Source organism: Aulonocara stuartgranti, assembly GCF_965226115.1.
Source record: "Aulonocara stuartgranti genome assembly, chromosome: 19".
NCBI lineage: Eukaryota > Metazoa > Chordata > Actinopteri > Cichliformes > Cichlidae > Aulonocara > Aulonocara stuartgranti.
The window spans coordinates 33,111,650-33,126,691 of NC_138955.1; the positions used below are offsets into that span (position 1 = coordinate 33,111,650).

General features: G+C 47.2%; 2 protein-coding genes across 7 annotated transcripts in view; one reads left to right on the forward strand and one right to left on the reverse strand.

The window, feature by feature from the left end:
* Positions 1–15,042, forward strand: part of slc3a2b (solute carrier family 3 member 2b) — a 250,669-nt gene that overhangs the window by 59,158 nt on the left and 176,469 nt on the right. The gene's annotated exons all lie outside the window — the stretch shown is intronic.
* Positions 1,279–14,212, reverse strand: vrk1 (VRK serine/threonine kinase 1). Of its 4 annotated transcripts, none has more exons than XM_082515993.1 (13): positions 14,038–14,212; positions 13,406–13,565; positions 13,197–13,252; positions 11,941–12,010; positions 11,321–11,408; positions 10,528–10,636; positions 9,575–9,667; positions 8,857–8,989; positions 8,154–8,343; positions 8,002–8,060; positions 5,381–5,550; positions 1,692–1,785; positions 1,279–1,553 (listed from the first exon to the last, which is right to left on the reverse strand). In XM_082515993.1, the coding sequence occupies exons 2-13, from the start codon at positions 13,563–13,565 to the stop codon at positions 1,405–1,407; spliced, it is 1,371 nt and encodes a 456-aa protein (XP_082372119.1). In that variant the 5' UTR covers positions 14,038–14,212; the 3' UTR covers positions 1,279–1,404. The 4 variants fall into 4 exon arrangements, with proteins under 4 accessions (XP_082372119.1, XP_082372122.1, XP_082372120.1 ...); XM_082515996.1 differs by having other exon boundaries at positions 8,223–8,343; positions 14,038–14,198; XM_082515994.1 differs by lacking the exon at positions 14,038–14,212 and adding an exon at positions 13,856–14,029.

Below are 15,042 nucleotides of genomic sequence, written 5' to 3' on the forward strand. Positions count from 1 at the left end.
AATCATATTTCATAACTTTAAATGCAAAAACTAAACTGTCACTTTAAAATCCTATGCACAGGTTTTGCAAACAACAAAGTGATTTGCAGTAATTTACCCGTTTTCTAATAACCATGTCAAACTGTTTACAGAACAATCAGCTGTTCTTCAATAAGATGCCACAAATTATTTGTGCCAAATATTTCTGTCCGCTATAAAGGAAACATCACAGCCTGATACCTGCAGGTCTGACAGCAGCAGGTGCATCACTCCTGTTTCTACCTGGAGACAGCAGTCGCCTCATTGTTCTGACACACAACACAAACTATCCACAACACTACACACTAACTACACAACACATTAACTACACACTCCAAACATGCTAAACGTCACAAATCTCTCACATCTCAAAACTCCCTCTCTCTCTTCATCACTCCTCTTCCTAAACAACCAAATGTCATGTTGCCATATCATTTTTTGATTGGTCGACATGGTGCATTTTTCCACCAACAGGCTGTTTTTGGTTTGTTTTTTATTTTTTTTGGCTCATAAGCAGAGAGAGCTCGCTGTGCTGTCCTTAGACAGTAAACGTGATTGAAAACTGGTACATGTCACCTTGTTGCTTTGTCTTTAAGTGGTCATGTGATTGGCTGACCACGACTACTTTGTTCTTCCTCAGTCAAACAGCAGCACTCATGCGATTATTTTGCCCCCTTAGCTCCAGGTGTTGTGCCAGAAAGTGATCGCCGCCCGCGGGAGCGCGCAGCTGCTTAAAGCTGTAGCGCTCAGTTTACTTACAGCTACTTCCTGCAGCTGATATAAGGAGCTGTAAGCTGAACAGAGCGTCAGCCGTCTGTTTGTTGAAACATAGTAACGCGACCGCATTTTCTTGTTAGTAACGGTAACGGCGTTGTAACGATAGAAATAGTAATTCGATTACTCGTTACTGAAAAAAGTAACGCCGTTACTTCTAACCCCGTTGTTCCCATCACTGCTCAGGAGGTAGAGCAGGTCATCCTCTAATCAGAAGGTGGGAGGTTCGATCCAGTCTCCAAGTATCCTTGGGACAGATACCAACCCCAAGTTGCTCTCTGATACAGCAATCCGATTATTGTTCAGCATCTGCAGACAAGTGGGAAACCATTTCTTTACCCCCAGTTTAAAGACAGCGCCATCTATGGACTCGTTCTTAATTCATGTGCCACTGAGTTCCTCAAACTTGCCATAAAAAAGCAACAGGACAACTGAAGTTTGAGCTTCTTCACACTTTGTCCCAGAAGTTTTAATAAGAACAACCGATCAATGTCGTTATCTCTTTATTGTTACAATGCAATCAAACATCAGCATCTATTAGCACAGTGTAACAGTGTAACAGCCCAAAGTAAATCCAACATAAAAGCCTGAGAGGAGGAGTGAGGTGGATGTTCAGGTGCTCGTTTTCTTGGGTCTGCCTCTGGATTTTTGGGCAAGTCCAGGTGATGTCTGGGTTCCCATTTCCACAAGTCTGGATTTGGGGTCACTGCTGGGCACCTTCCTGGATTTCAGAGTCTTTTGGGGACTTTTCTTTGGTCTGTCTGCAAAGTTAAATTCAGCATGCTGTCAATCGTTTAACCCAAATGTTGTCATGTAGTTTTCATTCATAGCCTCTGCTTCAGTTACTCTATTTAGAGATACACTGACAAAAACTGGTGCACGCTGAAGAGGAAACCAACCGTTCTTCTTTGTGACTCTCTTTTTCTTGACGGGACTCGAATCCACCTCGCTCTCCTCCGCTCTATCCGCTGCCATCTTTCTTTTGGTCGTCTTCTACAGAGAGAGAAACACGATAAATATGAAGAGAAGCACCAGTCGGTGTGTTGATGTTGACTAAAAGACATTACTTTAAACCTGGGAGTCCACTGTGGGTCCTGTACAGTTTGTTTCTACAGAATATGTTAAATCAAGAACAAATGTGAATAAACATGAATATTTCCCACATAGATAATTACTGTCAAACTGCCTCATGCCATAAATTGAGATTTAATTCTATTTTTACTGAACTGTATTAATATAGTGCCAAATCACCACCATCGACTCACACTAAGTTATTCTGTACGGTAAAGATGCTACAACCACACAGTGACAGTGGGAAGGAAAACTGAACAGGAAGAAACCTGGCCCCCGGCTCAGGGAGGGGCATCTGCTGTGAGGAGGGGGCACAGGCAAGAAGAAACACTGTAGTTCATCCAGAATCATCATTTAGCATAATCTGAGGTGTTTAACAAGCCTACAATGTGCATGCCCATCTAGCCTTTGTTAACAGGAAACACACACATGTAAATGACACAAACCGAAGAAGCCAGCAGCTCGCAGTCTCAGCCAACAGCAGCCACAACATCCTTGCAGCTTTATGATGGATGCAAACAGTCGATCCAGGCGTGCACTGATGATTATGTGCGTCTCACTGACCCCGAGCTCCTCATTATAGACTCTCCTCAGCACTCAAACTCTGTGCTGGAAAACTGCTACGTGAAGTTCTATCACAGGTATGAGGAAATCCCAGAGACTCCCCACAGGAAACATGTCATGCACTAGAATCTGACTGTCGCCATTACTCTCCTGATGTAGGGCTGTGACACTCTGCATCGACTACAACATGGACCGACCTGGGTTCATTCAAGGTGAAATGTACTTTGTAGAGCTTCCACAAACACAACGGCTGCTGAAGAGTTCTTCATAAACTTATTATGTCTGTCAAAGCAAACACGGTATGTCCTCAGGAAGTACAGGTGCCCCCAGAGAGAGCGATGCGCTTATCACAGGCAATCAGCTCCTCCATCCGCCGCCGTCCTTTCTGGGCCTGTGTAACGAGACTCCGCCCACTGCCCCCCTTTCCATTTTTGCCTCCATTTTGACAATTGCTACCTCATGATCACCATGCGGCACCCACTGAGGTGAACAGATTGGCGGGATAATTACATACAATAACAAGCACCAGGGCCCAGTAACCCTTCGGCTGGCAACACCACGTCCCCAGTGGCAGCTTCCATATGCACAGAGAGCATGTGGGGGAGTGACGGGGGGGAGAGAGGGAGAGAGAGAGGGAGATGGGGAGAGAGTGAGAGACAGGGGAGGGGGGGGTGAGAGAGACACAGGGGGGGGATGAGAGGGAGACAGGGGGAGGGGGGTTGAGAGACGGGGGGAGAGAAAAATGGGGAGAGAGAGAGAGGGAGATGGGGAGAGTGAGAGACAGGGGGAGGGGGGTGAGAGAGAGACAGGGGGAGGGGGGTGAGAGAGAGACAGGGGGGGAGAAAAATGGGGAGAGAGAGAGAGAGACGGGGGGGGTGAGAGAGAGACAGGGGGGGATGAGAGGGAGACAGGGGGAGGGGGGTTGAGAGACGGGGGGAGAGAAAAATGGGGAGAGAGGGGGAGAGAGTGAGAGACAGGGGAGGGGGGGTGAGAGAGAGACAGTGGGGGGGGTGAGAGACAGACAGTGGGGGGGGTGAGAGACAGGGGAGAGAGGGGGGGGGGGAGAGTGAGAGAGAGACAGGGGAGGGGGGTGAGAGAGAAAGACAGGGGAGGGGGGTGAGAGAGAGAGACAGGGGAGGGGGGTGAGAGAGAGAGACAGGAGGACAGAGAGAGTCAGGGGGTGGAGGGGGACAGAGAGAGACAGTGGGGGGGGGGTGAGAGACAGGGGAGAGAGAGAGGGGGGGGAGAGTGAGAGAGAGACAGGGGAGGGGGGTGAGAGAGAAAGACAGGGTAGGGGGGTGAGAGAGAAAGACAGGGTAGACACAGGGGGGGGATGAGAGGGAGACAGGGGGAGGGGGGTTGAGAGACGGGGGGGAGAAAAATGGGGAGAGAGAGAGGCACGGGGGGGATGAGAGGGAGACAGGGGGAGGGGGGTTGAGAGACGGGGGGGAGAGAAAAATGGGGAGAGAGAGAGAGAGATGGGGAGAGTGAGAGACAGGGGGAGGGGGGTGAGAGAGAGACAGGGGGAGGGGGGTGAGAGAGAGACAGGGGGAGGGGGGTTGAGAGACGGGGGGAGAGAAAAATGGGGAGAGAGAGGGAGAGAGTGAGAGACAGGGGAGGGGGGGTGAGAGAGAGACAGTGGGGGGGGTGAGAGAGAGAGGGGGGAGAGAGTGAGAGAGAGACAGTGGGGGGGGGGTGAGAGAGAGAGGGGGGGGAGAGTGAGAGAGAGACAGTGGGGGGGGTGAGAGAGAGACAGTGGGGGGGGTGAGAGACAGGGGAGAGAGAGAGGGGGGGGAGAGTGAGAGACAGTGTGGGGGGGGGGAGAGAGAGAGGGGGGGGAGAGTGAGAGAGAGACAGGGGAGGGGTGGAGGGAGAGACAGGAGGACAGAGAGAGTGAGGGGGTGGAGGGGGACAGAGAGAGTCAGGGGGAGTAACACATAAATGTTAGGTTGTAGCTGAGAGCTCCAGCATCACGTACAGAGGCGATGATGTTTGTCCTGATGAGCACCAGCACTGAGAACAGTCAGAGACGGGCTGCTGCATGCAGACACATGAAGGGAAACTTCTTATCAGCTGAGGCAAAGACAGCAATGCTAATGACTCCAGTTCAGCTGCTTTGGTCTTAATGAAATTAACAACAGGTGCACTAGAGGGGCAACAACGAGACAACTCCCAAAGCACTAGCATGAGGAGATACCAGGCTTCACAGCCAGTCCAGCCACGGCCAGGTCTGCCGTGTCGCCCAGCACAGCCATAACCCCCCTGGGGGGTCCCTAACCCATCAGCAGGAACAGTATCTGTTTCTTTGTGCGAGGAGGAACACGACGAGCACTATAAGAGCCGTCCACAAGGTTACTGGTGTGAATGTCTCTGACAAAACAATCAAGACTCGACATCCAGGCCTTGTGATCACTACCCAGCACCACGGAGCCCGAGTGGCATCGGCCATAATACCAGACTTAGCATTTCATCAAACCATGTGGCATCGCTTCATTCTGGACACGCCCCTATGACCACAACAATCTGAAGAGACAGGCGACCCCGAGGTGTTGGGGGAGGGGACTGTGAGCAGTCCCTGGAATGGACATCAAATGTGTCATCTATAGGAGCCTACACACTAACCCTTCGACCATAAAGACAGCTGGAGGATGGACACTAACCGAGAACAAAGTGAACTGGTGGATGAGTTAATGCAGAGGATGCACAACAACTACATATTATACAGTTCATAGATGTGAACTGGACACAATGATGCCTGAAACCATGAGACAGTTACTCCTGTCATCACCAAACAAAGTTAGAAGTAATTATGATGAAGCGACAGTTGTTCATTTCTTAGTCGACTAAATGAGGAAAATAATTCGACGGTAAGTCAGAGGTGTACACCCCCACAGGCTCGAGCTCAAATACTGCATTTTCTCGCTTCCCTCTAGAAACAAGTAGGAGCGCTGACCTTGGTGGGAGGCGCCGCTGCTCCACTGGCAGAGGTGAACTCCAGCTTGCCGTCCTCTTTAGGACCGATGGTCTTCAGTCCAGCCTGCAGGATAGAGCGCAGCTTGTCGTAGGGTGGTTTGGCTGTGTAGCCCAGAGACTTCACCTCCTCCATGAACCGCTGTATCTCATCTGCAACACAAGGAGAAGCCCGCTCATCAGAACCCTCACACCTTCTTGCTCGTTCGAGACCATCAGGTCATCCATGTTATTTTCATCAAACACTTCATAAACAAAGTCATAACTTAAACACAAGCTCCCCCCCCCCCACTGTTGTCACCATAGTGTGTTGCATTCAGATGTCAACGTCAGGCTAAATGTTGTGTGGTGGGACTTTCTTCAGACTTGGTGCACACAGACACACAGACACACACACACGGAGCAGAAAACAACAGTTTGCTCGTGCTCAGCACAGCAGAAGGACGGAGGTGCGACGTCTCCTCTGAACCGACACGCTGCCTTCCGGTCAAAGCACCAACATTAAAAGGCAACTTTTAGCACAGTCGGGCAACAATGTTGCCATTTACTGCCGCAGCTTGTGGCCTGTACTTCTATCCCAGTGAGAGGTCAGGTGGTCACTGCTCAAAGGCAGAACACCAAGTGGCGCTGTCACTTGGTGTTCGCTCGCTCTGTGGTAGAGTATCACTTCCTGTTCCTGCTCAAACACAGTGGTGTTTCTGAGTAGCTTATCTGCTTAGCAATTTAATTAAAAACTTTTAAATACATTCTTTTTTCATAGTATAATCTTCACGTGCTTCATCCGAAGCACACTGTCTGTGTACTCACTACCTAACTTATAGCCAAAGTATTCACTCACTGTCTCTGTACTGTTTCGCTAGCTTAGCTTAGCTCGTAGCCGACTCGTTAGCACCATGGCTACTTCTCCTGTCCCTCCTGCACTTTCTTGCTCATTGTGTCAGATGTTTAGTTACTCCTCGGCCTCCTTTAGCAGTAATGATATCTGTAACAAATGTAGCATATTTGCAGCTCTGGAGGCCAGGATTACTGAATTGGAGACTCGGCTTCGCACCCTTCATTCACCCGTAGCTAGCCAGGCCTCTGTAGCTGGTGCAGCCGAAGATAGCGTAGGCCCCGCTAGCTGTTTCCCGGCAGACCCCAAGCAGCTGGGGAAAGAGGGCGGCTGGGTGACGGTGAGGAGGAAGCATAGTCCTAAACAGCAGCCCCAGGTACACCACCAACCCGTTCATGTGTCTAACCGTTTTTCCCCACTCGGCGACACACCCGCCGGGGGTCAAACTCTGGTAATTGGTGATTCTGTTCTCAGACATGTGCGCAACAGCTGGAGTTCATGCATTTATTACTTCCAGGCTGGACTACTGTAATTCATTATTATCAGGAAGTCCAAAAAACTCCCTGAAAAGCCTTCAGTTAATCCAAAATGCTGCAGCAAGAGTCCTGACAGGGACTAGAAAGAGAGCAGATTTCTCCTGTTTTGGCTTCCTGTTAAATCCAGAATTCAAAATCCTGCTCCTCACATACAAGGTCTTAAATAATCAGGCCCCATCTTATCTCAATGACCTTGTAGTACCATATCACCCTATTAGAGCACTTCGCTCTCGCTCTGCAGGCCTACTTGTTGTTCCTAGAGTATTTAAAAGTAGAATGGGAGGCAGAGCCTTCAGTTTTCAGGCCCCTCTTCTGTGGAACCAGCTTCCAGTTTGGATTCAGGAGACAGACACTATCTCTACTTTTAAGATTAGGCTTCAAACTTTCCTTTTTGCTAAAGCATATAGTTAGGGCTGGACCAGGTGACCCTGAATCCTCCCTTAGTTATGCTGCAATAGACGTAGGCTGCCGGGGGATTCCCATGATGCATTGAGTTTTTCCTTTCCAGTCACCTTTCTTACTCACTATGTATTAACAGACCTCTCTGCATTGAATCATATCTGTTATTAGCCTCTGTCTCTCTTCCACAGCATGTCTTTATCCTGTCTTCCTCCCCTCTCCCCAAAGGGGAGACAGATGGCCCCGCCCCTCCCTGAGCCTGGTTCTGTTGGAGGTTTCTTCCTGTTAAAAGGGAGTTTTTCCTTCCCACTGTCGCCAAAGTGCTGCTCATAGGGGTCATATGATTGTTGGGTTTTTCTCTGTATCTATGAAGCACCTCGAGGCCACTTTTGTTGTGATTTGGCGCTATATAAATAAAATTGAATTGAATCATGTTAGAAACACATGAGAGCAGCCAGGAACGGACGAAATGAATCAACTCACACTTTACTGATGATGCTGCTGTAACACACAAACCTTATCAAAGAACACTAACAGTACTGATCATAGCTGACAACAACTCCAAGGCAACTTAAACTCCTTAAACACTTAAAATAATGGAAAGGTAAAATGTTCGACTAATCATGAACTTGATATGATTTGAAGTCACACGGTTTCAGACTGTGGGATTATGCAGGGCATTGTGGTTTTCACAACCAGATCAAGACATGAGCATTCATGATGTGACAAGTGTACAAAAGTCTACAGTATATGAATAATACGTTGAGGCACGTCAGTGTGACCAGCTCAGCGCTGGTCCATCGCAGCCACAGAGCCGCCGCTGTCAGTCTGTCTCACCTGGTTTGTCTTGAGAGGAGAAACACTTGGCCATGAACTCGCTTATGTTTTCTTGACTCCTGGAGGTGAAAACGTTACACAACTTTCTTTAATACACATCAATCTGTGTGAACTGTACAACACAAAACAAAGATGTAAATAATAAAACGTACTGTAGAATTGTATAAACGGCAACGTGTTGCTGACTGGAGCACCCAGGCTCTGTGCTCAGTTTCACATACCGGATCTTGGCGTCTCTGACGTACAGCGGGTCCTGCAACTTGTCCTCCCAGGGCAGCCGGCCACACAGCCACTGAACCATGCAGTAGGACAGGATCTCCAGGTCGCTGCGCCTGGACGCGGCTGTTAGCAAACATGGCGCACGTAGCAACATTAGCAATATCAGACACTTATGTACATAATAGCATCCAGGTTATTTCCACGTTGTACGAGATGAGGAACACCAATCAGTATCAGTGTTGTTCTTTGGCAAACTTCAGCTGGAGCAACAACGCTGTGGCTGAACACACTCAGTACTACGACGGCGGCCCCAAAGGTAAGTCAGTCCAGCACACTGCCGTGTTAAAGTGCTCTGACTGCACAGCAAAACAAACATGGGTACTGTTTCGGTCTCTGGGCGAACGTGGGGCCGTGTCACACTCTACACTCTATGGTGCGTACTGAATCCCAGTTTAAATGGGGAGGAAACAGCCCAGCTGTTCCAAACCGTCCTCACTAAAATGGTTTGAAATCCGTTCACACTGATTTTCCTGTTTATGGTTAAAAACATCAGAGCCTGCCGACTCTTTCAGATTACCACTCTGGTTTTGTACACCATGTTGGGCGTCATGACTACTCGCGTACGTTTGCACCTACATGCTCCTTTGTGGCAGTCGATGCTTGTGAACTCGATGGTACCATCGTGACATTTCTTGGGGTCTTCCTTGTACTCCTTGGGCAGACCTTCAGGTGCGTACCTATAGGCCAGTCCATAATCTACCAAGTAAACCTACAGTTGACAAACACAAAGATTCAGGCATGCACACACATACACACAGTACTAATCCATGTTTTAGCAGCGTTCACTGACTGTACACAGACAGGAGACACACGATTTCAATTCTAATTCCAGCTCCATAGCACTTTATTATTCCTCAGTTTGCATTGTGCTTATATTCTCTGTGGCTTTAATAAAGAAATGTAGAGCAATAAAAGCAAACCTACATTCACCACCTCCGAGGAAGAGCAGGAAAAACAACCAGAGCCAATATTAAAATCCTGAGGGGCTGATTTCCAAATTGTCATTTATAAAAAGCTCCTTAATAACACCACCGATGATACATTATTAATCTCCAAATTAAATATTTGCCCCTGCCCCCACCTTATTTGCAGCTCTGTGCTCCTGCCATCTAATCTCCCCCGTCTGAACACTCTGGCTTCACCTCCCCCCGTCACAAAAGCCTAATTGAATCTAATGAAGCAGTGCGAGTGTGTTCCAACCAAAACCAGGCTCCGCCTCCTGCCGATGCACAGGTCACAGCGGCACTTTGTAAACTGTCACAGTTTCAGTCAGCACGCTGGAACTCCAACTGACCTGGTTGGGATCGCTGTGACTCAACATGAGGTTAGACGCCTTCACATCAGCGTGCACGTACTCGTGCTCGTGGATGTACTCCAGAGTATCCAGCTGCACAGGAACAAATACTCCATCAAATACAGAGTACAGACACATCTGTGATGTAGCAAGACCCTAGTACAAAGTAATCACACTACATGGTTTAAATATAATGTGCAGTTTGCTGCTCAGCCCGTCATCACCTCACTGAGCAGCAGCCACGTAAAGCCAAACCTGTGATCACATTACGAGGATTTTATTAGCAACTCGATTCATTACGTTCAGTTTCAGAACATAAACATTTGTCTTTTTTAGAGGGGATGTAGCCGGGCTGAGCACCACAGAGCACAGAGGAGAGTCTGACCAGAAAAAGTTTCACCTCCTCCACATAGATCTTAATAAACTAGAGCGAACGGGAGACGCGCTGCTATAAGAGAAGCGTGGGATTTCCAACAAGAAAGAGAGTCACAGTAAATGACTATTTCACAGTCTATCCAGTGTCACTGTGACAAATCTTACTGGACTGTGTAAACAAATTACTTCATTGTTGGTATTTTCATGCAAACAAAGGATTTTCGATCGGAAGCACAGGTGCAGGAAATCTGCTGACGTTCGCGTTTCCGTAAAGCGGTGTCAGATTACAGTTTCAGCTCACTTTAAAAGCAGAAACAATCATTCCAGGATGAGCAGGAGAATGCTTCTGACCCACAATCATTAACACAACTGAAAATACACTTGTGTGTCTCTTTGGGAAAACCCATTTCCTCCCCTGTGCATCACTAACTCTGAGGATGAAACCGCTTGTTATTCGACCCTCATCATCAGTTATTTTCAGTTTGCGAACAACGTTCATCCTCAGGATGTTGGTCATGACCTGCTGTTTACAACCTAAGTGATTCAGACTGAAACAACTTCATCGTGACAAAACCAACCAGTCGAAGGCCGAGCTGCAGGACCAGCTTTCTGGGAAATCTCCTTCCGCATTCCTCAAACTTCTTCTGCAGGTCTGTGCCAAGTCTGTCGATGACCATGAACCTGTATCTGGTTGGGACAGAGAGCTTTGTTAGCAGAGCGTCAGAAAGGCTGCAGCTTTACCTGTTACTGTGAGGAGAACGCAGCTGTTTCACTTTACTTCTTATTTGGCGTTTTCTTTCATCGAGCTTTCAGGACATTAACACAGTAAAAAAATAATAAAATATTAAAAACTGAGTTGTAAAAGGCGTAAACAGGGAGATTAGCTTAAATATCGGAGTTACTATAAGTGCACAGAGGAGGTCAGGAGAGGTGATGCAAGGGCTGAGGATAGTGCTAACTATGTGACCCAGGCGGGACCAAAGCTGATGCCTTATCAGGCCACTGGGCCCTTATGAAACCAGTAACAAGTGCTACTACTGAGATCCACTACATGGTATCAGGCGGTGCCAAAGTAATCCACTGAATGAATCAGAGTGAGGTCTGCTATAGAAGGCAGAGACCTGAGCTGGGAAAACACAGGCTCTAATCAGCGTAATCATGCCCACCTCTCCTTTAAATCTGTGTGTGACTCCATCCAGTGTGCAACATGCAAACACCATGGAGGAAAAGTCAAACACAGTTGATGCACAGCTCGAGCTGCGTGCACCAAATATAACTGCTGAACCTGAACGACTGCACGTCACACAGAGGGAGGAGAGACGGGCTGCATCATTACAACCTGAGACTCGTCCCCAGCACTCCCACCCTTACCTTTGACCCCCTCTCTCATGTCGACCCGAGCCCCAGTACCGGGGCACGCCCAGGTTCTTCAGCTTCTTGGACTTCATCCAGCTCTGAACTGCAGGGCAAGAGTAAACGTATCAGACACGTACATGAGCTTTTAATGTGTGCATACATGAAATCAACAACACAGGAAGTAACTCTGTGAAGGTGCTGGTTTAAGTGGGTGATGGATGTGAGACTCCAAGTAATAAGAGTATAAATCAGTGGGGGAAAGTGGCCAATATGGCCGCGAGCTAATCTGCTGCTGGGACAAATATTTACCAACAACGTGAGACTCCAGCATGAATAAAATATGAGGCTTCGGTTCCTTAGTCATATAACAGTTAATCGTCAGGGGAGACTGACATTTGGATTGTTATTATATAAAATGCAAAGCGGTGGCCCGAGGGCTGGCGGCGCTGCCACCAAACGCTTCCTTTCCTTTGTAGGGCTCCTCTGAGCCTCGGCTGCAACACCATCTTTTAATTAAGAAACTTGCCTCTCTTTTTATTTGTTTGCCCTGCTGGTGAGACTCTTGTGTTATGATCGCAGGGCTAACTTTGGCTCGCTGACAGTGTGTGTTTATAGTGTCTGATCATGTGACTCACTGAGATCTGGCTTGGCAGCTCTCATGTAAAACGCGAGCTCGCAGAAAAGCGGTCCATTGTCAATAGGCTCCTGTGGACAGATCAACAGGTACATTAGGTCTGCAGACCCACAACAGCACACCGGGCTTTTGTGTTTCCACCCTTCACAGGCAGAAAAAAGAAACAATCCAGAGTACAGCTCACAGCACGGCAGGCCGGTTCCTTCTCTTCCGTTTAAACATTTAAAAAACAAACAAAAGTGCAAAAACTGGTTGTGTGTTTAAATCCAGGTTCACAGACTGTTACATCTCTGACAGTTAGGAGCAGGTCCGTGCTGGGAATGAGCCCCAGCAAGCGGTCGTGCTGCAGTTTCAATAAAAAGATTTAAAATGTTAAATAAATGTTGAATAGCTTCCACAGTTTGTTTCAGACAGCGACAGCACAAATAATTAGAGTTAAAGTTGGAATAAACACAGTACAGGTAGAGCTTTACATTTGGCCCACAACAGCCATCACGTCACTTTTTAACAGCAACGCCTGCAGCGTGCAGATGTGAGCCTGCAGCGTGCAGATGTGAGCCTGCAGCGTGCAGATGTGAGCCTGCAGTGGGCTACAGCACAGTGGAGCTGACGGCGCTTTTATTCAGGCCACGCTCGCTGCTGTACGTCTCTCCTCACATCTCGACAATGATTTGAACCAAAAACGTAAAATTTGGATTCAAACGTTGCCACTGATTCAGTTCAGATCTTGGGTGATGGGGCATCCCCGGGCTTTTTCTCCCCGTTTCTCCTCCTTAAGAATAGAAACAGGGAAATGGTCACAGTGCAGAAAGCGCCTTATTGGCTGCAACGTTTGCACTGTGATCACTTCTCGTGACACTTCAGTGACCAGCAACTGGACAGAGCCATCTGAAAGGTCCAGGGTCAAGGCCTGTGCTGGCTGCATCGCTGCAGTTAGTGAACAAATAAATCGGACGATTCTCAGAGTCAAATGGGAGAGACTGATGAGTCTGCACATTAGAGCAGAAAAGTAAGTCAAACAAGTCAAACAAGTCCTGTCAGTATGTGAATTATTTCTGGACTTAATCCAATGAACTTATGTTGCCAATTAAGTCTTAACTCTTGATGGGCTTAACTAAAGTGGAAGTGTTATAGAATAGAAATTGATATGTCATAAAATACAAAGGTTGAGTTGGCTTTGGTAGCTACTTTTCTGTGAGTAAAGACAAAAGTATGTGACGAGTAATAATGCCGGGACTGGAACAAACTTAGTCCTACCACTTTGATGACATAGCGAGCGTCAGCACCCACGGGGTTTGCAGAATTTTCCTCGGCTGGGGAAAACATGAGAGGGAATATGTTCATTATTTACAGTATTTGGTTGACACATGCTTAAAATCTTTATTCACTTTTATTCAATATAAAGTTTGCAGCTCAAACTCGGATGTTAACTAGAACTAACATACAAATAACATTGTCTTTCTTACCCAAGTATATGACCCCAAAGCCCCCCTGACCGATCGGAGCCCCCAGCTTCCATTCCTTCTTCATGGTGTCCTTCAGCACTTCTCCAGGAGGAAACTCCTCTGCCAGTTTCCTCTTGGCAGGGGCTCTGCCTCTGCCTGCCGCCTTGGCTTTAGGGGGCATCTAACACACACAGCCACGGTGGTCGTTAGTGCTGCTCCATCGTGATGGAAGCAGAGCTCCAAAATAAAACTAAGCTAAACATCGTTGTAAACACAACAAGAAATGGAAACTTGTACTTTTCGGGTCACATCAGAACCATGTTTTTATCTGTACCGAAGTTAGCTAACCACATCCTGAGTTCCCCATCACCTGCTAATGTGTGCAGCCTATACGAGACACGAACCGCCTGTTAGCATTCAAACCAACAGAAAGAGAAACAGTAAAGCGATGACGTCGTGCGAATCCCGCACCTTGCGTTGTTCTTTCGAGGCTCGTTAGCTCTCATGCTAACTGCGCGGTCTTGTGAGTAACCGTGTGTCACATTAGCGCCTACATGACCCGCTACATGACGCCGTCCGACAGCACACGCTCCCGAGTCGCTGTGGTTGGTTCCGTTAGCGTACACATATATGCGTGTATGACAGAAACATACCGTCGCTTCGTTGTTTATGCTTCCCTGTAGGAGAAACTGTACACGGACCAAACTTCCCGCAAAACTACCGGTCAGGAAGTGACGTCCTCGTACCGCGCTATTTTATTGGGGGAAGTCGGTGCTTCACTACTGCGTGAACAGCGACGAGCTGTCCTTTCTGTTAGCGTGAAGAAGTTTAAATACGCATTTAATCCCCGGGATCTCTTAATATATGAAAGATGTAAATATATTTTAAACATGTCTTAATATAAGAAGAAGTGCAGTTTCAACAGCAACTCTATTTTCTGCATTTCTGCTGCTGAAACCTGCCAACATGACTCCTGTGGGCTCAGTTCTAATAAAGAAATATGAGCTCAGACTGTCCTGTAAATATAAAGCAGAAAGTTTACAGAAAATGCCTTTTTTAATGTGGAACCATCATCCATCCATTATCTGCTGCTTATCCTCCATGGGGCAGGTCTTCAGTACGTGATCAACTATCAGAGCTGTGTTATTAATTTCTTATTGTTTTATTATCAAACCATGGACTAATATGTCCTATTGTGCTATTTAGTTAAGTCCAAATCTGTGTTTGATTCTGTAAATTTATTTAATTTGGGAAAAAACAACATTTAATGTTAGGGCTTGTGCGTAATACTTTGCAGTCAATAACTCCCTGAGGTGTAGAACCATGAGTTTTGTGATTCCTTAAGTCAGTAAAAGGTCATCCAAAGTCACTTTTTGTCTTTATAATAATGAAAACATCTCACCCAGTTTGTAGGCAGTGCAAATATATCAGAGTAAAACACAGTCCGCGCTGCTCATAGTTCAGATTGTGTATATTTGCACCTAAGTGATTAAATATATATGCTTTTGTCTCCATGCACCATAATGATGTGTTTTCCACCCATCCAGCCACACCAGTACTGCTTCATCTTATAAGGCACCTGAGAGAAACAGAAGGGGAAAGTCTTATTTTCTAGGTTAAGAAGAGCATTCATTAATTTCACTACTGTCACTGTATTG